Here is a 23,885-nt window from a genome sequence, read left to right as displayed (position 1 = left end):
GTCAGAGGGTGGGGTATAACGAGCATAATGCCTGTGCTTGTGGTTGATGTGTAGTAAGCTGCAAGGAAAAATAGACTTGGTTAAAGCGACTCTGTACCCACAATCTGCCCTGCTCAAACCGCTTGTACCTTCAGATAGCTGAATTTAATTTAAGATCTGCCCTGGGGTCCGTTCGGCAGGTGATGCAGTTAGTGTCCTAAAAAACAATCATTAAACTTGCAGCCCTCTGTCAAATTGGCGTGGCCTAGATTAACTGTGCCCTAGGCCTACACTGCCTCTCAATCCCTCCTCCCCACACTCTTTACCATTAGGAATGCCTCTGGGCAGGATTTCTCCTAATCACCATGTGTCTGAACACTGCACATGGGCCTTAACACTGTCTGCAGTGTTCAGACAAGTGATAAATAGGAAAAAACCTGCCTGGGACGTTCCAAATGGATCGAGAGGAAAGATAAAGGGACAGTGCAAGCCTAGGGCATCGGTTCTCCAGACCACGCTAATATGACACAGGGCTGCAAGTTTAACTGGGTTCACACTACGTATATTTCAGTCAGTATTGTGGTCCTCATATTGCAACCAAAACCAGGAGTGGATTAAAACACAGAAAGGATCTGTTCACACAATGTTGAAATTGAGTGGATGGCCACCATATAACAGTAAATAACTTCCATTATTTCAATACAACAGCAGTTGTTTTAAAATAACAGCAAATATTTGCCATTAAATGGCAGCCATCCACTCAATTTCAACATTGTGTGAACAGATCCTTTCTGTGTTTTTAACCCACTCCTGGTTTTGGTTGCAATATGAGGACCACAATACTGACTGAAATATACGTAGTGTGAACCCAGCAATGTGTTTTTTTGGACAATAACTGCATCACCTGCCGAAAGGACCCCAGAAAAGATCTTGGATTAAAAGCAGCTATCCGACGGTACAAGCGGTTGGGGGGGGGGGGCAATTTGTGGGTACAGAGTTGCTTAGACTAGTACAATGGTCGTCCAACTGTGATAATGAGACATCTTGGTCAGGGTATCTCCAAAATGGCAGGACTTGTGCTATGTTTCCAGTAATTAATGGTTAGTAGCTATTAAAAGCGAGCCAAGGAAAGACATCCATTGAACCAGCTAAATGGTCATGGGCACTCAAGACTCTGGGCCAGTCCTTCTGTTTCAGTCCCACCAAAGACTTATCTCAGTGATATTGCTGAAAAAGTTAATTCTGGCTGTATGATAAAGGTGACAAGATGTGCAGTGCATTGCAGCTTGCTGAATATGAGTCTGCATAGCTAAAAAAACAGAAACCATAAAAATGCCCTTACTGACTACTGTCCACTCCCAAGAGCAGCCACTATGGGCACAGGCCCATGGAGCAATGAATGGAATGGACTAATGGCATCATCTGTTTGTCTCTTACCTGGGGAGACATGGTACTTGGATGCAAGCTGATCTTGCATTGGTGGGGTGGTGGGAAATAGTTCCTGCACCTTTAGGCTGGGTTCACACACAGTATATTTCAGGCAGTATTTAGTCCTCATGTTAGGTCCTCATAGCAACCAAAACCAGGAGTGGATTGAAAGCACAGAAAGGCTCTGTCCACATAATGTTGTAATTGAGTGGATGGCCGTCATTTAATGGCAAATATTTGTTGTTATCTTAAAACAACGGCTGTTATATTGAAATAATGGCCGTTATTTACTGTTATATGGCGGCCATCCACTCAATTACAACATTGTGTGAACAGAGCCTTTCTGTGTTTTTAATCCACTCCTGGTTTTGGTTGCAATACTGACTGAAATATACATATACTGACTGAAGTATACGTAGTGTGAACGCAGCTATTTCAGTCAGTATTGTGGTCCTCATATTGCAACCAAAACCAGGAGTGGATTAAAAACACAGAAAGGATCTGTTCACACAATGTTGAAATTGAGTGGATGGCCGCCATTTAAGAGCCTAAATGTATAGCACATGTATTAGCTGTAACATAGCTAACACCCTGCTGCAATCACCATGATCAGAGCCAACTCTGATACTGTACATTTAACTCCTTGATCAATAGTAATGACAGCACCTAAGTGACTTTACAGGGGTGAGATCTTCCTCTGTAAGTCCATTAGCACCCTTATGATACATCAGTAATGACCTGATCTATAAAAGTTATCCCACATGGTGAGCATAAAAGTCATATGTATCCAAAATTGTGACAATAAAATCATCAATTCATCTCAGATAAAAAACAAGCCTTTTCAACAAAAAAGAATGAAAACAATATTACCCTGGACTATGAACACACATTTTTAAAATGGTTTTTATTGTGTGAAAGTAGTAAAACATAATTCAAAAAATTAGGAGGTTTTGTATTATGGTAATCTCCCTGAACATAGAATAAAATTAGTTTTTTCTACATTCATTTTTAACCCCATTAAAGCAGAATCCAAATACACCCCATAAAAAATAATATGGTCATGTCGATCAAAAAAGTTTTTAAAATGATTGGCTTCATAATGCAGAGATTCAAGTACTAAATACTGCACATTACTATATCATGTGGACCTTCGAAGAGAAGTCCTATAAAACAAAAAAATTACAGAAAGGCAGGGGGGTGCGGGAACATAATAAACAAAGTATACTTACCTAGCCTCGTGACCCGTAGCACCTCTCCTCAGTCTCTCTGACAGCTGCTGGCCTCATGTATCACATACATGGCTTATAGATTGCCTGCTCAGCCAATCAGTGAGTGGGTGGGACTGGCTGAGCAGGCAATCGATCAGCCTGGCTGTGACGTTGTAGCTGAAGGAGCTGGGCACATGTTGTACCCGGATGCCGGATGAAAGTGACAGCCAGCGGCCATCAAAGAGACCCAGAGCAATGCAATGGAAGCATGGGGATTGGTAAGTATACTTTATTATGTTACCACACACCCCTGCCTTCCTGACAATTTTTTATTGTATGGGACTTCTCTTTTAAGTATATATGAATTTGTGTGTGTTCTAACAGTGTTACTATAGCACAGTGTCTTATTTGGTAAATATATTTTTTAACAATCTTAAATAACCAACTATTGGCCTCTGTAATGGTTCTTTAACATTGTTTCAGCTAGTAGTGGGAGAATCATCAAGTCTGCTAAAAGGTGAATTTCCAGCCCCTGGCACTTTGAAGCTCATGTAACAAGATGCTCCAGTCTAGCACTGCAGGCAGAGAAATCAAAGTATAATAATATTGATAAACTGCACTGCTAGCTGGCACCCTCTGGCAACAAAAACATTCAATTCCATTTCTTTAGTAATTCAATACATTTCCAGCATTGCCAGTAAAGCGTCTTCCTATGCCCGGAATATTTCCACAAATAATCAGCATGAGAATAACTGTTGTTTACGGCTTGAGAGTTTCCTTTAACGTTCTATTGATTATGGGATAAGTATATTGTTTACATCTACAATAACTCACATGGTGATCTTTATTACAAACCAATTATACATTATATATAGACAAAAATCATTAACCTACTATTGATCATATAGCACACGGGCTACATAGCCAATCTGAGGTTTTCTTTGTGAACAACTGATTTAAGAGTGTTAAACCTCATGCCAGCAAATAATTCTTCAGCTTGTCTTCAAACAAAACCCAGCAAACGACTTTGGTTAAGAAATCATAGAGACATAGAAGACTGGTGACAGAAATAGAACTCCTTGTTCATCCAGTCTGGCTTTATATTATTTTCTTTCGTATTATCTTCGGATAGATATACATTATGTTTATCCCAGCCATTTTAAAGTTCAGTTACTGTACATTTACCACCCACATCTGCTGGAAGTTTGTTTCGAGCATCTACTACTCTTTCAGTAAAGTAATGATTTCTCATGTTGTTACTGGTGTTTCCCCCAACTAACCTCAGATTGTGTCCTCTTGTTCTTGTGTTCAATTTCTTATTAAAAACACTTTTCTTCTGAACCATTTTTAGTCCTTTAACACATTTCAATCATGTCCCTTCTTTCCTCCAGACTGTATAGATTAAGATCCTAAGGCTTTCCTGATGCTTCAGACCATCCACCATTTTTGTAGCCCGTCTTTGAACCCGTTTTATTTTATCAATATCCTTTTTGTAGATGAGGTCTCCAGAACTGGACCCAGTATTCCAGATGTGGTCTCACCAGAGCTCTATACAGAGGGATCACAATCTCCTTCTTCCTACGGGTTATACCTCTAGCTATACAGCCCAGCATACGATTAGCTTTCCCTACCACCTGACTGCACTGGTGGCTCATTGTAAGGCTGTCAGTATCTATATCCTTGCCTTTGTGACCACTTTCTAGTTCAGCTGTATAATTCAAATGTACCCTATATATTTTCTATAGAGAAGAGACTGGGCCATTTAAAATGGGTTATTAAACACAGCACCATATTTTTGTACAGAAAAGACACAATCCATTTTATGGTTTAGGCTAGAAGTTTGCACAGAATAGGTATACTTAGGAGCATCTCACATGCCGGTCTGGAGAAGTCCCCTGCCAGTGCACAGGCACACAGGATTTATGCAGCGATGCTAACTTCTACACAAATCCAGGTGAAACAGAGTCCCCCATCCGCCATCAATGAAATCTACACTAGCTTGGAGCTTCTGTAAATTTCATAAACAGTTTACATACATACATTACGTACATACATACATACATACATACATAAATTGTAATAACTACCCATCCATTGTCCAGTTCTCTCTCCGTCTCTCTTGTGTGAGGAGCGATGAATGAAAAAATTAGCAGTTTTTTTTTTTACAACACTTTCTTCTGCGCATACAGTATGTTGGTAAATGTTCCTACAGCATACATCTAACATGTCGGCAAACTTCTATTGGTGCCCTCTCTCTGACGTTGTTTTTGAAATAACGTTTATTATTTGTTATTACATTCACTAGAAACGGCCGTCATTATGACAGTGTTTGAACATACAGATCGCTAGAATAAGTTCTGTCCTTTTTTGTTTTTCAGGCATACCAGGAAGTGACTATATCAACTCCAATTACATTGATGGATACAGAAAGCAAAATGCCTATATAGCAACACAAGGACCTCTTCCGGAAACCTTTGGAGATTTTTGGAGAATGATGTGGGAGCAACGCAGTGCTACAGTCGTAATGATGACGAAACTGGAAGAAAGATCAAGGGTAAATATGTATTAAATTGTAATAATTTTAATTTACGTTCAGCTTTCGACAGAGGGTTGGTCCATAGAAACCTAGGTCACAAGACTTTCATTTGCAGTAACTTTTGACACGTCCTAAGACATCACCAAGAGAAAGAGTTCCTATAGCACATTTAGGGATCGGAGTCCAGTTAGGCCAGATATATAGAATGCTGGATGCATTCTGGTAAACCTACAATACCAAATAAAGGCAAATAGACTTCAAGGAGAGAAAGTCCAACAGCATCTGTAGTAAGATTGAATCCAATTTATTTACATGATCAGCAGGAGGGTACTTGATGCCTGTTGATTGGTGCACATCACTCCGATGGTGGGGTCATGCCTTTACACAATGAGGCTGCCTGGACTGTCATCTCAGTACTGTAGCAACTATGTGGGTCCTTCCTACCCTTCTGGTAAAGCAGCAGTGTTCCACATTTTCCACCTTCCATCTTGGATGGTATCTTCCCCTACATTGATGAAACACACGCTGCTAGTTTCTTTGCTGTTATGCGTTTATCCAGTCTTCAAAAAGTACAAAAATACAGGTAATATTCACCCAGCATATGCTCATTAATAAAGTCTGATGCCAACCACAAGAGAAGTTAGTCCATTGATCCACTTGGAGCTGCTGTCATCTTAGGAAGGTGAATGGCATTGCGGGTACAAACGCTGATGTCTGCAACTCTTTCTCATGCTTGAGAAAGAGGAATCTTCTTGGAAACGTAGCAGACATCAGCGTTTGCAACCGTTCACCTTCTTAAAGTGACAGCAGTTTAAAGTTGATTATCAGTGGACTAACTTTTCTCATGGTTGGCATTGGACTTAGGGTCAAAACGTTGCATTGCTGCAGCTAATCATGTAAAAAAAACTGGATTGAATCTTTCTATTGAAGCTGCTGGAGTTTCTCCTTCATGTCATTAGACATGGCACAAGTTACTGATCACCCTGGGATTAAAAGATACAGCCAGAGGCACTGAGTGATAGTGTGCTGTACTCATCTGCCTGCAGACCTTCCAACTTGTTTGCTCTGTGGACTACAGTATAATGAAGTGAAAAGGAAGGATTTGACAGGCGAGGAGAGATGCACTTCCCTGGCTGTATCTTGAGATCACAGTGAATCTCAGGAGCAAGACCTGGTGTGATCAGTAACTTTTTACATGTCTGATGGTCTGTATAATGTATAATAATCTTTAAAAATTATTATAAGCACCACATGAAGTTGATTGGTTTTCCCTGTAGACAACAAAAGTTCTTTTCAGTGACATTGCTGAATATCACAAGGTTTGACATCACCATCATATATTAATCTCGATTTAAAAGTTACATATTTGTAGATGAAAATTCCTTAGGTAACCATTCCAGTCTGATTGTACTACATCATATTTTACCAGTTTTTGTTACTGTTATTTCACAAGAAGAGGAAACACGCTTCATAAATAACTAATACAACAACATAGGATTGAATTAAGAAAAAAAAGTAATTACTTTTTTAAGTGCACAAAAGAAAATAAAACTAAGGAATATATTAACCACATCACAGATCAATCACCAGTCAGACCTGTATGCTTCCTTGTACTACAAGGTGACTTTGTCACTATTCTGATTAGGAAACGAGTCCACTGTTCTAGTGTGTTTGTCAAATATTTGTTTGTTTCAGTAACATTCATTTCCACCTGAAACGGGTTGATCAATCACTACTCAAAAACTACTCAAAATGTTATAGTATTCTAAATAAAATAGTTCTCCCCTTACCCATTCCCCTGCTGCTCCTTTTCCATCACTTCTAAGCTCCCCTGCCTGTCTCTACTTCCTGGTCACCCTCAACCCAGACATGCCCTTAAAGGATGACTAGACTAGAAACTAGTCTACTAGAAACAATCTAGAATTACTCTCGACTTTTAAGGGACGTGCACCCACCAGCTTTAAGCTATTTTTGACTTCAAGCCAGCACAGTGCCGTCCATTCACCACTTTCTATTTAGAATTACTCTCAGATACAGACTCTAAGTACTGAATAGTATGTTCAAAATTTTCACCATTGGATTTAACACCTTATTCTTCCCGGTAGTAATAATTGTAAGCTATATAAAGCATATCAGGAGATGGAGACAAGTTTGCTAAATGAATGTTTCTGCTGAAATATTTAACTTGACATGCCCTACAAGCAGGGCCGGATCAAGGTTGGTGGAGGCCCTGAGCAACAATTTTGTTGGGGGCCCTCCATTTTCTTCCCCCACAAATAAACCATACAGCAATCTATATAGGTGACTGATTACTGTAGGGGACTTAGCACCTACCCCTCCTCACTCCTGGCTGTATGGCTGTATATGCTTACACAGGATTAACCCTACACCTCCCTCCCTTCCTGGACAGCATGCAGTGTGGCCAGTGCTGTGTCCAGGTAGGGTTTCCACATGCTTTTTGCGCGTGGGACTTGCTCCCAGACACCACTTCCAGGTTTGGGCTGGTGGAGGCCCCCTAGTGGTGGAGGCCCCTGGGCACGTGCCCCTGGTGCCCTCCCTTAACTCCGGCCCAGCCTACAAGTATAACTGTATTAGCTGAGATGAGAATACCCCTTTCACAAGCCAAACAGCAGCGGTACTTGTTGAAATAGTTGCCATTTTTAAGTCTATCATTTCCAGAATGCATAGTCTAGAGGGAACAGTGGCAGGGAGTGTCCTTTGAGTATGCTGCTGACATGGTCCATGGCGATTAAAAGGTTAAACAGCTGTGATAGGTAGTTACCCAGATCTTGGCTGTATTCAGGAGACTGCCCAAGAACTGTAAGTGACAATGCAGGAGCAACATGAGAGTCTCAAGCCTTTTGTAAGGCTATGTTCACCAAATAATTTTCAGCTATTGGTATTTGATATGGAAAATTGTTGTTGCTTTACATACTTTGACGGCCATCATTGGCACATTATTTAAGTTTCGCCTGAAAGGTTTTTCCAGGACAAAAAATAATTGCTGTAGACTGAGGACCCACACCACCCAGCATTATTATTATTATGTTCCCACCACCGAAAGGCGCTGCTATTTGTCAGGAAGAGGTGGCCGCCTATCCATAATGGCGGCCCCAAATAATAATCAATAGTCATTATCTACAGCCGTCATCATTAGATGGGCACCTTTTCCTGATAAATGAGAGCCTGTCCCATAGCCTAAAACAGTGGGGCAATTGTTAAGATGTGAAGCATAACTAACTTTTTAAATAACATGGCGTTTGTGTTTTTAGATTTCAGGCTGTATGCTCTTCTTGCTGATACACTGCGTTTTTGGCATCCGTTTAATGTATCCGTTTTTAAATGGTAACTTTTAACATACACAAAACCAGTGTCAGCTGTGTTTTTGTGTGCGCTAAAAAAAAGAAAAAAAAACTTTTTTTTTTTTTAGAATGGAAGTCAATGGAAAAATGGATCCAAACGCATTGCGCACAATTGCAATGTTTTTTTTTTCATCCTTCTTTTCATAAAATGTATACATTAAGCGGACTGCAAAAGGAGTGTGAGCCCTGCCTAATACATTCAGGTTAGTTAGTCTTTATTTTGGGACCTTTATCAAAGGGCTTGGCAGTGGCTACGGAGAACATTGCTTTTCTCAATAGGACTTTGGCTCTGTTCCCACTTTGTATGACACCGGTGTCAGAGAAGATGATCCCGGATGCATCTTTACTGCCCCTGAATTCATATGTGGGTGCATCCATGCACCCGCATCCAAATTCCCTGCTGCTCCATCATGTGAACTGACAGGGGACATGTTAGTTTCTTGCGGTGCCGCTAGGGATCCCGGACGGAGTGTATACTATGTGGATTCCCTCAGGTGTAGTACTATGTACTGTAGAAATCACGGCTGTTGTTGTTGTAGTTGTTGCAACGGCCGTGATTACTTTTGTAGTGTGAACATAGCCTAACACCGCAAGAAAATTAAACTTGCCACCAAGTTTCACAAGATCAAAGCTGATCACTGGGGGGTTCCAGCGGCTGAAACCTTCTATAAAATATTAATTGTCTAAAGAAGACAACACTTTTAATAATTTCCTCCATTTTTGGCCTTATTTAAATGAAAAACATTTTCCATTTAGCTGTAAAGAAGAATCAAATGGGCAGAAAATGATAACATGCGCTATTATATCTGATCCACTTGGACAAGGTCTAATTCTCGCCATAAAGGTAGAAGGGAGTAATACGAACACACACCCATATTATAGCAATTTAGTTACATTTTAATAATTGCACTTTGTGATGACACCATTATTAATAAGAAACAAAGTAATAACACTTGTAACACCTCTCGTTATTTTATAAAGCATTCAACATTACAAATAGAACATATTTTCCCATTAAAAAAATTTGAAAATATTGATATGACAAGCTGTCAGTGCTGAAGTGGAATTATATGTATTTGCAGTCATCGCCTGGCCAAGCTTTTAGCCGTCTTAAGATGCCACTCAGCTCATTTCTGACGATACCTGCTTTTTCATCTCCTTTAAATATTGGTTAGTGATGTAATAATAACAATAATAATCTCGTCTCAATAATGTGTGAAAATACAAATTTCACTGTCATATATTGTCTTATAAAGAAAGCATCCGAGCATATGTGACATTCTGCCAGTGGCCTCTTAGGAATATCACCCTAGCCAAATAAGTGTTTATGCCCTCCCTGTATAATCTATTTTATTCTGTTCCATTTGCCAGAAAATGGTGCTAGCTTCTGAAAGCTTTCAGCATTCAATATCCAGTTTTTGTTTTTTTAACCCAAGGTTTACCTTATGAATATAGTAATAAGAGCCTGTTCATCAAACTCTTAAACAAAAAGGCAATTACCTAGGAAACCAAACAAATACTGTAAGGGTTTTCTATCATCCGAATGGGAATTATTTGCAAGCACCGATACATTTATAGACTTTTACAGTATATCATTGTACCGTTAATTGTAAAGCTTACAGTTGCCTTGGAAATACAGGAAAACATGTAATTTGAAAAATAAAAAGTTTCATTGCATCTATAGCGGAGAAATGTATTGCTTACACAGAAGAATTTCACTGCTTGTATTAGCAAAGTTGCTTTACAAATGCAACCAAGGTTTCTATTCACTTAGGTTAATTATGTTGACATTGATTTCCATATTCTGGAACAGTCGCTTAAATGTGCATTGTTTTGGCATGTGGGAGGTCACCCACACAGTGGGTATAGTATGTGATGACTACCACCAAGAAGATTAGAAATGAAACTAAAACTGCAACATAAACAAGGGTTTTATATCAGAAAATGTTGCCTTTGTTAGTGTTGTTATTGTTTTGTTTTTCCCCCAAAATGCCATTGAGGTAAATCAGACATAGTAATAACTAATTAATCCAATAGGCTACTCATGGATACAGAATAGTATACAGAGAGCACGTTCTCACCAACATTTACACATATTGGGAGAGATAAATTGCCCATATTAACCAATCACATCTCAGCTTTGGATGGAGCACAGGACAGCTGTATGGCACCCAGCAAATGCAGAGACAAGGATCAGTGATCAGTGCTTGTTTATCGCACCTTTACATGACTCAATCAAGTGTGGCCGGGCTGCATGCAGGATCACTGGATTTTTTTTAATTATTATTTATTTTTTATTATTTACTATAAATACCATACAAAAGAAATCATCTTATATTGCAGAATGGTGAGAAACATCAACCAAGGACCAAATGTCAAAGTTCTCAAAATTCCTAATGGCTATAGATAACCTTATTACCTTTGATTCTTTTAAATTTACCATTCCTTCACAGAGACCATTTTTCCTAAGTAAGACCGTATCAATCCCCCAAACTAGGCCGAATCCCAAAGACCTTTCCCCAACTCTACACCAACCTCTACGTCCTTTATATAATTCTTGTCGTCCATAAATGCCTTATCATTAGCTTCTACCACCTATCAGGTTAAGGATCACATATTCCTACCTAGAACTTAAAAAGGTAGTTACTACCAAAGCTTTAGGACCTGCGGGGCGGAGAAATGGGAACCAGGGTAATCGGCGAGGAGAATCAAACACATCCACTGGATTGTTTATGCGGCCCTTAAACTTTATCATTGTTGGCCACACATTCTCTGTGTTACACAGGCAGTGTGCATCTGATTACAGTGAATTGATTGACCTACAAAGGATCAAATCAGCTGAGAAACAAGTGTTTTCTCATTCATCAGCAAATCGCTGGCACTTTTACTTGGGCCAGTTATTGGAAATAAGTGTACCAAGGAATATGTACAGGTATCCCAACAGGATCATAACCATTTCAGATTACATGTGGGTGAAAGGGATATGTAGAAGAGAGACCCACAATTCTGAAGTCCATTCTTCCTTTATTTTGCATTATTCCAACTATATCTTTCCATATTTTGTCTAACACGTAGGGCTTAGTATATCTTCACCTTCAGAGAAAGGGTAAGACATCAATTCTCACCTGCTGCAATGTTTTGAGCTTCGGGGCCCTCTTATCCATGCGTGTGGGGCCCCACAGCTTAAAAAAACACGGCAGGGGATGTGGTCTATGCCAATGTGGGCTACATTTGGGCTGTACAGTGGCACATTATTATTATTATTATTATTATTATTATTATTATTTATAAAGCACCCTTAATTCCAGAACGCTATACTGTCAGAGGTATAAAATTAATTAACAGAAAGTACAAGAATATGGAGATTAGCCAACATTAGAGATTATGATATGTGACTAGCACAATAAATAAGCAAGAACAACCCGCTGCCTACCAAAAGTGTAAGCAGGGGCGGGCTGGGCCGGGGGGCAGGGTGGCATCTGCCCCCCGGGCCGGCCTTCCCCAGTACATTACAGGGCCGCACTGAGGCTGCTTACCGCCCCAGCGCTCTCCTCTCTGCCTGTGCTGCAGGGCCGCTCTGTGATGCCAGTTGCAGCTGAAGCTGCTCCCCGCCCCCGTTAAGCCCCGCCCCGTTAAGCCCCGCCCCCTGTGTACCGTCCCATGTTCCTCCTGGCCCGGGACTTCCTGTATTACACAGTGTGGAGAGGAGGAGGCTGGCTGCTGCTAACCTCCAGCTACACAGCGTCCTCCAGCTCCAGGCTCCTGCTCCCTGACCATCCCCCTCCTGTCCTGCTCTCTGCTCAGCAGCTATAAATGCAGGTACTTCGGGTTGTAGATAGGAGGGAGGTCGGGACAGAGAGGAGAGGGCTGTCTGCTGAGCTGGGCTGACAGAGGCAAACACACACACTAGCATCTGTTCCCCCAACCCCCTGTAGCTGCTGCCCTTTACCCCCTATAGCTGCACCCTCTTCCACAGGCTGCATTGCCCCTCTGCACCTGTAGTTGATATGTACCTCCTAAGGCTGCTGTGTGAGCCTTCCCCCAGACTGCTGTGTTCTCCCCTTCAGGCTGCTTTGCCTCTCCCCCCCCCCTTTCAGGCTGCTGTGCCCCTCCCCCCTCTTTTAGGCTGCTGTGCCCCCCGTCAGGCTGCTGTGCCCCCCCTTCAGGCTGCGGTCCCCCCCCCCTTTCAGGCTGCTTTGCCCCCCCCCTCCCCCCCCCCACACACACACATTTCAGACTGCTGTGCCCCCACACACAGAATGATACACACTCATAGAGAACAATATACGGTCATACAGAACCATACAGAACAATACGCACCCATACAGAACAATACGCACCCATACAGAACAATACGCACCCATACAGAACAATATACACCAATACAGAACCATACAGTACCATATACACCCATAAAGAACCATACAGTACAATATACACTCATACAGAACAATATACACTCATACAGAACAATTTACACTCAAACAGAACCATACAGAACAATATACACCCATACAGAACAATATACACCCATACAGAACAATATACACCAATACAGAACAATATACACCCATACAGAACAATACTCACCCATACAGAACGATACAGAACAATATACACCCATACAGAACAATATACACCAATACAGAACAATATACACCCATACAGAACCATACAGTGCAATATACACCCATACAGAACTATACAGTACAATATACACCCATACAGTACAATATACACACATACAGAACAATATACACCCATACAGAACCATACAGTACCATATACACCCATACAGGACCATACAGAACAATATACACCAAGACAGAACAATATACACCTATACAAAACCATACAGAACAATATACAGTACACCTATACAGAACCATACAGTACAATATACACCTATACAGAACAATATACACCCATACAGAACCATACAGTACAATATACACCCATACAGCACATTATACACCCATACAGCACAATATACACCCATACAGAACCATACAGTACCATATACACCCATACAGGACCATACAGAACAATATACACCAATACAGAACAATATACACCTATACAAAACCATACAGAACAATATACAGTACACCTATACAGAACCATACAGTACAATATACACCTATACAGAACAATATACACCCATACAGAACCATACAGTACAATATACACCCATACAGCACATTATACACCCATACAGCACAATATACACCCATACAGAACCATACAGTACAATATACACCCATACAGAACAATACGCACTCATACAGAACAATATGCACCCATACAGAACAATATACACCCATACAGAACATTATACACCCATACAGAACAATATGCACCCATACAGTACAATATACACCCATACAGAACCATACAGTGCAATATACACCCATACAGAACATTATACACCCATACAGAACATTATACACCCATACAGAACAATATGCACCCCTACAGAACAATAGGCACCCATACAGAACAATATACACCCATACAGAACCATACAGTGCAATATACACCCATACAGAACATTATACACCCATACAGAACAATATGCACCCATACAGAACAATACGCACCCATACAGAACAATATACACCCATACAGAACCATACAGTGCAATATACACCCATACAAAATAATACGTACTCATACAGAACAATATGCACCCATACAGAACAATATATACCCATACAGAACAATATACACCCATACAGAACCATACAGAACAATATACACCCATAAAGAACCATACAGTGCAATATACACCCATACAGAACAATACGCACTCATACAGAACAATATACACCCATACAGAACAATACGCACCCATACAGAACAATACGCACTCATACAGAACAATATACACCCATACAGAACAATACGCACTCATACAGAACAATATACACCCATACAGAACAATACGCACTCATACAGAACAATATACACCCATACAGAACAATACGCACTCATACAGAACAATATACACCCATACAGAACAATACGCACTCATACAGAACAATACGCACCCATACAGAACAATATACACCCATAAAGAACCATACAGTGCAATATACACCCATACAGAACAATACGCACTCATACAGAACAATATACACCCATACAGAACAATATACACCCATACAGAACAATACGCACTCATACAGAACAATATACACATTTTGTAGGGTATTTTGGAGCATATTGTATGTTAGTCAGTATGTTGGAGGTCACCCAGCTTTCCCAGCATCTTGTAGTCAGTAAAATGGAGGTCACCCAGCTTCCCCAATATCTTTCACTCAGTAAATTATGGTTACCCAGCTTTCCCACAATCTTATACTCAGTAAGATGGAGGTCACCCAGCTTTCCCACCATCTTATACTCAGTGGCTGGTAGCCTCGGGGAGCTGCATAGTATATCTATACTGTGCAGCTGAAAACCACATCAGCACAATTGTGCTAATTGGTTCCCTTTAAGGAGCACTCCAGCCCTTACCTATTATTACCCACCCCACATCAGTGCAGGGACGGTAGATGGCAACCCAGGCCTGTACTTCTGCCAGCGGCGATGTTCCAACCATTGGGGTAACATCTCCTTCCCTTCTGGTCATTTGTGACAGGGAATTCCTACTGCTCTGTGTGAAGGGGCCAGAAGTCACCTTGTCAATGTAAGTCTATGGGATGGTTCCGTGTCAGCGCTGAGCCGTCCCATATACTTATACAGTAAAGAGATCCCCGACCCCGTCACAGCGAGCAGTAGGAATTCCCTGTTTACAAATGACTGGAAGGGCTGAATGTGTTATCCGAAGTGTGAGAACAGTGTTACTGGAGAAAGTATTGGAGTGGGTGGCATCTACCTTCCCTGCACTGATGTGGGGAGCGTAATAAGTGAGGGCCTAGAGTGGTCCTTGAAGGATGGGCCGCGAGGCGGCTACTCATGGGCCAGTGCTGTGTGCTTGCCCCCCAGGCTAAAATTTGCCAGCCAGCCCCTGCGTGTAAGTGTGAAAGGAAGGGACCTGTTTCTAGCAGTATATACAGTGATACACAATTGACTTTGTATAATTTCACCACTCGTCCACAGTTTGTCACCATTTCCCTTTCAGCTTATTCACACAGAATGTGTTGTGAAATAACTATACAGAACACTGAAAATCAATGTGCACCCAACCCCCAACCAGAGTTCTTTACATCAGCTATCTCTAATTTACGCAGGATATCTCAAAAAGAGCAGTGCATGGAACAAATCAAAGGATTTACAGCACAGTTTGCCCCTTGGTTGACCACTGCCATGTGTGAATGAATTGGTGAATGGTTCAGCACATCCTAGTTCTCCTTGCAAAGTGTTTTATTCATTTTTCATTATTTATTGATAGACATGTGTAAAAAATGCATGTCTCTAGCTCTTACATGGCTTGGTGATAAACTTTTGAACTATCTATCCAGAATTTTCTCAACTTATGATAGCTAAACATATAAATGGCCTTTAACTGACCTTATTGTAAATCTTAAATTTTCATGAACATTTCATTTCTACCTCTAGATATATGCTGTATAGTCACGTATTGTGAAATAGCTACAATTATCCAGATTAGTTATCCAAATTACTTGTTAGTAGTGGGATCTGCCTTTACAGTCTGACAGCAAGATATTGCAAAATGTAGTCATCCAGTTCATCAGGTCTTTAGCTACTAAGACTCCAATGATGGCACTGTTACATGCATTCATTCTGGGATGTTTTTCATGACCATTTATTTTCTTCATGTAGAACTATCTGGAATGTTTATAGATGAGAATGTGACGTTTAGTGTTCAGTTGTCTTCTAATACATATACTATTTAGATTATGCCATGTGACACTGTCTTAGCATATATTTGGCTATTGAGTGATATTTAAGAGGTATTAGTCAAGAGAAATACAGGCATATATAAACAGTATGCAAAAGGTAAAAGATTTTGATTTCTGTCGACTTTAAAGGGAATCTGTCACTGGGTTAATGTTGGAACAGATCGGGGTACTTGTATAATTCTGTTCAGCCATTCTCCTAATATGCAGGAGAATAGGATTATTGCCACACCCCTCCCCCCGCCCTCCAGCAGCTAATTGACAGTTCACTGCCTATACACAGCATAGATAGATAACTGCCAATCAGCAGCGGGTGGATGGAGTTTTCTGCTTCTTATGAATATCCAGGACTACTTGGCTCATGCACATGAAGGAGAGGACTACTTATTGTCCATGTTATTCAGGGGGATATCTCTAAATCAGCTGCACAGAACGATGTAAGTGATACATCATTCTGTTCAGCTTCTCTGTAACTAGTTTATGCTACTCTCAGATAGGACAGCCTTTACCTACTCACAGAGTCTCTTTAATGTGGTATGACTGTTAGTCATAGAAAAGTAAGCTCCAATTTAGGGTCCTTTTACATGGGCTGTATATTACCTGTTTGCAAGTGCCAGTCAACTATATATAAGTCCATTATTGCTCATTAAAAGGACCATATACTCAATTGTCAAGTACTCAAAAAGTAGATAGAAATCTACTGGGAGCAATCAGAGCAGTGACTAATAGGTTGTTGATGCCACCAGGCTGTTCTCTTGATGGCTTATGCATAGAAATCGGAAAACTGTCGCCTCATAGGTTTATATGTCACATGTAAGTGTAAACCCAGGCTAATGTATGTCCATGAAAGACAGCTAATAAAATACTCTACCATGCAACATAGTAGAGAGCGCCATAGTCATGGCAAAGGGAAAGTACAATAAGTAACTTAACTGTGGCTGCTATCATTATTATACAGAGCACAAGACATGCATATATCCCTACTTCTCCAGTAAATTTCCTAATTCATTCTCCAAAAGGTCCTATAATGACAAAAGTTTAAGAGCTGTTATTATACACTGTATACTCATTCAGAAGGGGCTCTTTTCTTGCCGCAACTGTTGTATTACACTGTATTGCCTGTCTGTGTTAGTACATAAATACATAATATACATGTATGTAATATTGTTGCATTTACGTATTTAAGTACTAATACTGTTTTTTATTTCTTGTAGATAAAATGTGACCAGTACTGGCCAAGCAGAGGGACAGAAACATATGGCCTTATCCAAGTGACTCTGCTGGACACAGTAGAACTTGCCACTTACTGTGTCAGGACATTTGCCCTTTACAAGGTAAGCTTTCTTATTCTGTATCACTGTGCTAGCATCTTTATATCAATATAAAATCCTTTATGAGGACTATTAAAGGGGTAGTGCGGTGGTAAACAATTATTCACAGAATAACACACATTACAAAGTTATACAACTTTGTAATGTATGTTATGTCTGTGAATCACCCCCTTCCCCGTGTCCCACCACCCCTGCCCGTGTACCCGGAAGTGTGTGGTGCATTATACATTACCTGATCCGTGTCGAGGCCGTCCGCCATCTTGTGCCAAACATCATCTTCGGACGGACGAATCCCTACCGCCGCCCCCCCTCCGCCGCGTCACGGCTGAGCACAGTTATGACGCGGCGGAAGGTGGGGGCAGCGGCAGGTATTCGGCCATCCGTCCGAAGATGACGTTTGGCACAAGATGGCGGACGGCCTCGACACGGATCAGGTAATGTATAATGCACCACACACTTCCGGGTACACGGGCGGGGTGGTGGGTCTACACACTGACAGTGTCCAATCATTGCCAACAGTATTGACGATGTGGGGACATGTCCTAGGTACTGCAGCCACAGCTCCTATTGAAGTAAATAGGAGATGACACTGCAGTGCCCTGGGAATGAAACCAACTGCTTACTCCATTTTCTGTATACTGTGGGTGCTGATCAAGCTGTAGATCTAAAGTCATGTTCTCTGTTTGACAGAACGGATCAAGTGAAAAGCGAGAAGTCAGACAGTTCCAGTTTACAGCATGGCCGGATCATGGCGTTCCAGAACATCCAACACCTTTTCTTGCATTTTTGAGAAGGGTGAAAACGTGTAATCCTCCAGATGCAGGGCCAATGGTTGTACACTGCAGGTATAATGCTCACTCATTGAAACACATTTCAGCTATTGATTTATTATATTTTGTCTACAAACATTTTATTGTGTAGATCAAAGCATGGTTGAAATGCTTTTATTGGAAGGTGTATTCTGACCATAAAATTCTGCAGCTGGATACGTTGCCATTTTAGAAGTAGTAGTATGGCACGTATATGTTTGTCATGTTGGCGCAAATGTCCAATAATAAGGCTGTATGATACAGTATTTTCTGGAAAGCGAAGTATGGCAGATTACAGCATCTTTCTAAAGTTATTCCAAGAATATTTATAGATTGTCCAATAACGCACCTATGAGCAACCACTGTCTAATACAGTTGACATATCAAAAAAACATAGTTCTCCAACATTCCCTGAATATCTTTGTTGTATGCATCTAATACAACTGGTAGCTTTAATGCACCTGAAGAACTTTAAGTGTCTCTGTAAAAAAATATCGCAGAGACATGTCAGAAGGTGTGATCAAGTGCCTAAATGTTCAAGTGAAAGATGACATCGGTATATAGAATACAGAGGATCTACCACCATTCAACATAGCTGACGCCCACAGATCAGCTTCACCCACCTTGTAGAATTACCTCTGCCAGAGCATGTTGTTACTGGGAGTTGCAGATGAGGAATACCCCTTTTACATTACAAATAAGGCTAAAGAAGCTCTTGGGAACATGTGAATCTGAATGGCTGCCATGTAACTTTTCATCAGCTCTGCATAAAATAAGCTGGCTGACCATGGCCTCCAAGATTTAGCTATGGGCCATAGAAACCAGGTCTACAATCAGCTGATCACTGCAGTAACTTTTATTCAAAGGGGTTGTCTTTCAGAGATAACCACTTTAACCCCTAGACGACCCTGGACGTAGGGTTACGTCATGGAAGTCTGTCCCCAGACGACCCATGACGTAACCTTACGTCATGGGTGTTATTCCCGCTATGAAGCGCGCTCCGGAGCGGAGCGCGCTTCACAGCAGGTGGGGGCCGACTGCAGTGAGCAGCCGGGACCTCACCGGTAATGACACGCTGCAGCGATCGCGCTGCCGCGTGTCATTAACCCCTTAAACGCCGCGATCGCGGCGCGACCGCAGCGTTTAAGTGTAAGTGACAGGGGGAGTCCCCTGTCACTTACCGATCGGGACCCCCGCAGTGTGACTGCGGGGGTCCCGATCGTTGAAACGGACTGCTGGAGGTCTCTTACCTGCCTCCATGCGGTCCGATCGGCGATCTGCTACACTGAGCCTGCACAGGCAGGCTCAATGAGCAGATCGCCGATAACACTGATCAATGCTATGCCTATGGCATAGCATTCATCAGTGTATAAATCAAAGTAATGTATGTACAAGTCCCCCAAAGGGACTTCAAAAGTGTAAAAAAAAAAAAAGTTCAAAACACTAACACACTACCCCAAAACCCCTCCCCCAATAAAAGTCTAAATCACCCCCCTTTCCCATTATATAAATAAAACATATAAAAATTAATAAATATATAAACATATAATATACCATAGCGTGCGTAATTGTCCGATCTATTAAAATATAACAAGCGTCATTGCGACTGGTAAACGGCGTACACGAAAAGAGGGGAAAAAGTGCGCAGATTACCGATTTTATGTTACATTATATATTTAAAAAAATCAATAAAAAGTGATCAAAACGTCCGATCTTCACAAATATGGTATTAATAAAAACTAGAGATCATGGCGGAAAAAATGACACCCCATACAGCCCCATAGGTGAAAAAATAAATCCGTTATAAGCGTCACAATAGGCCCATTTTATTAATATTTAATTGCCAAAAAAAAGGATTTCATAAAAAAAAATATATATAACATTAGAGAATCTGTGTAACCTGCATATGGTTGTGTTCGGACTGACCTATAGAATAATAGTGTCATGTCGCTGTTACCATATAGTGCATTACGTAGACACAGGAACACCCCAAACGTTACCATATTGCATTCTTTCTTACGATTTCACCTATTTATATCTTCATAAATAATATATTTGGAATTCCATCATACATGTTATGGTAAAATGAATGACGCCATTACAAAGTACAACTATTCCTGTAAAAAACAAGCACTTACATGGCCTGTAGATAGAAAACTGAGAGTGCTAGAGCTCTTAGAAGGGGAGGAGGGAAAAACAAAAGCACTAAGATCAAAATTTGCGCGGTCCACTGGGTCATTTTGGGCCTGGTCCTCAAAGGGTTAAAGGGGTAGTGCGGCGCTAAAAAAATTATTCACATAATAACACACATTACAAAGTTATACAACTTTGTAATGTATGTCATGTCTGTGAATCGCCCCTTCCAGTGTCCCACCACCCCCGCACGTGTACCCAGAAGTGTGTGGTGCATTATACATGATCTGATCCGTGTTGAGGGCCGTCCGCCATGCCGTCCCCCCTCCGCCGTCCGCCATGCCGTCCCCCCTCCGCCGCGTCATCAGCCGCTCAGCCAATCGCGGCTGAGCACAGTTGTGACGCGGCGGAGGGGGGGGGTGGCCGGCGACAGGGATTCGGCAGTCCGTCCGAAGATGACGTTTGGCACAAAATGGCGGACGGCCCTTGACACGGATCAGGTAATGTATAATGCACTACACACTTCTGGGTACACGGGCAGGGGTGGTGGGACACGGGAAGGGGGCGATTCACAGACATAACATACATTACAAAGTTGTATAACTTTGTAATGTGTGTTATTCTGTGAATAACTTTTTAGTGCCGCACTACTCCTTTAAGGTAAGTTTAATAGTAGACATGTATGTGTGTTTGGTACCACTGCTATTATGGCATGTTACATGTTAAAAGAGAATGCAATGAGCTCAAAACATCCTAAGAAAATTTGCAGGGGGCTCAGGACACATAGAAAAGACATACATGGCATTTAATATACATTATATTATGTAAATGTACTCAAGTCATCACATTCCTGTCCTTAACAAACCATAGGAAGATGCAGTAAATTCCACAGACTCTTTATATTAGCTTACAGATTTATTTGGCAGGGTTTAAGCTGTTCTACATTAAGGGCAGGTATTATCTTAAGAATATGATCACAGTTTGGTGAAAGCTCAGCTTTTAGTTATTCTCCAACATCTGTTTTCACTTTGTACAGTATGGCTTATTAGATGTGCTTAAAACTATTTTGTCTGTATGAATGCATGTAATGGGCCATTTTATTTGTGGGCACACACTGCATCGGCAATGTTTTGTTTACTTACTAGATGTTTGTTGGGGAAGGTAGAGGAGATCTTAGTGGCTGCACTTCTTTTGTCTGCAAGTGGTTTTGTTATATGGCAGCCAGCTGCTGTCCACAATGAATTCTGAATGAACATTACTGGGGAGGAAAAGAATTTGACCATCTGCAGGAAATGTAAAAAATGTTTTTATAACCCAATAACTGGGATCTGAACAGGGGTATATCTGAGCTTTCCCAGCTGTACCTATATCTTTTACACTTCTATGTCCTTCCATATCCTGAAGCATGTCATGCTCAGCTGGGATTGAAAATATTTGGGCTGAAACCAAAAGCAAGTCATTATTTTCAACAAAAATAATCATCACGCAATTGTTTAACTATATTAAGTTGCATAAAAGCAACACTATGTAAGATTTGCTAAATGTGTTAGCAGCAGATGGTGGATACAACAAGCCTTCAAATAGACATCGAAAAGGAAAGCAAGTAAGTAAGAAAGCTGTAAAATAAAATAGTTTTCCATTGAGGCCTCTAGATGAGATGTATGTTAGTGTTGGCCCAGGACGGTCTTTAAAACGCAATAAATAAGCTCTGCCTCCCCAGGTAACTTTAGCAGTAAATACTCCACTGGGGAAACACCATTGCAAGTGTGGATATGTTATATATCTGATTGACAGTAAGACTCAGATGAAATACTCCTGATTTATGACTTCAGAGACTCAAAGGAAATTAAAAAGCCAGTTTTTGGAGTTCATCTGAAAAATAAAGAGAGAATTATCACATTTGCTGCATACAGTAACCATAAAATTCTCACATGTACTATTGATCGAAAAGTTCAGATTTAGGCTTTGTTCCCACACAGTATTTTTGCTCAGTATTTTGATGAGTATTTTTCAACCAAAACCAGGAGAGGATTGAAAACACAGAAAGGCTATGTTCACACAGTGTTGAAATCGATTGGATGGCCGCCATTTATTGGCAATGGCCATTGTTCCAAAACAAGGGCTGTTTTAAAATAACAGTAATTATTTGTCATTAAATGATGGCCATCCACTCAATTTCAGCAGTGTGTAAACATAGCCTTTCTGTGTTTTCAATCCATTAGTGGTTTTGGTTGCAAAATGCTAACCAAAGTACTCTGGCAGAGTACTCTGGCGGAATTTCAAGCAGAATTTGAGCCCCATTGACTTCTATAGGAGTCCTCTAGCGGAATCCGCCCAAAGAATTGACATCCCAATTCTTTGGGTGGAACGTGGAATCAGAACAGAATTCCTGACTGAAATTTACGCCTTGTGCACTAAAATGCAGAAATACAATAGAAAACAATGGGAGCCAAGACTGCTAATTTTTTTACGGGTTAAATTTCGAGCGGATTCCGCATGCATTATTTCGTGGAATCCGCTCGAAATTCTGTGAGAATCGTTCAGTGTACACATACCCTTAGAATATGTTCCAGTGCCTTTAGAGAAGACGAGCCTGTGCCACCAGCTTCTGGACGTATATATCCAGGGTTTGCACATGGGTTGTCCGGGTCCACACTCCAGCTTTGCCTTTAGATTAGAGAACAACCTGATCGGGAAATCTCTCTTACTGACCCCATTGCAGCTATTAGAGCTGCCTCTGTGATACTATACTCTGGATATCTAATAATTATGAAGCTTTCCTAAAACTAAAATAAAATAAAATTTGCTTTGCCGCTATGGCATAAGTATTTCACAAGTGTATAACTATGTATTGGCCTTTAAAAAAAACTGACAAGAGAAATGAGCTACTTTGAAGACTGTAAGGCAACTTTCAGAGCTTAGGGGGTAGATACAGAACATTTCCATGTTCTATTAGTTCCTTGCAGATGGCATGAGTTCACTACATTAATAAAGAATGAGCATTGTTTCTGTTTGACTCACTATACCATCATGCATTTTATATACAATCTTATCAAGTATGCACACTCAGTTTTTCCACAGATCTACAGTATTGAAAGACATTTTAGAGTCGGTATCTATACCTACTACTCCCTACACATTGGCAAAGCCCCAGTTCTGCTGTATAGAAATAGGCGATATTGCTGCTACAGAATCATTATGATACATGCCAGACTTTTGGTGAGACAACTTGTTAAA

At 40.9% G+C, this 23,885-nt stretch overlaps 1 protein-coding gene across 9 annotated transcripts in view; it reads left to right on the top strand.

Annotated features, from left to right (window-relative positions):
• PTPRD (protein tyrosine phosphatase receptor type D) overlaps positions 1 to 23,885 on the top strand; it is a 302,382-nt gene that overhangs the window by 255,954 nt on the left and 22,543 nt on the right. For all 9 annotated transcript variants that reach the window (XM_069961955.1, XM_069961952.1, XM_069961957.1 and 6 more), the window contains 3 exons: positions 4,994 to 5,169; positions 17,590 to 17,709; positions 18,397 to 18,551. In XM_069961955.1, coding sequence (XP_069818056.1) covers positions 4,994 to 5,169; positions 17,590 to 17,709; positions 18,397 to 18,551 — 451 coding nt within the window. The remainder of the gene's footprint in view (positions 1 to 4,993; positions 5,170 to 17,589; positions 17,710 to 18,396; positions 18,552 to 23,885) is intronic.

This window comes from Dendropsophus ebraccatus, chromosome 3 (assembly GCF_027789765.1).
Source record: "Dendropsophus ebraccatus isolate aDenEbr1 chromosome 3, aDenEbr1.pat, whole genome shotgun sequence".
In the NCBI taxonomy this organism is placed as follows: domain Eukaryota; kingdom Metazoa; phylum Chordata; class Amphibia; order Anura; family Hylidae; genus Dendropsophus; species Dendropsophus ebraccatus.
Note: the sequence above shows the minus strand (reverse complement) of the source record. Positions and strands in the feature narration are given on the sequence as shown.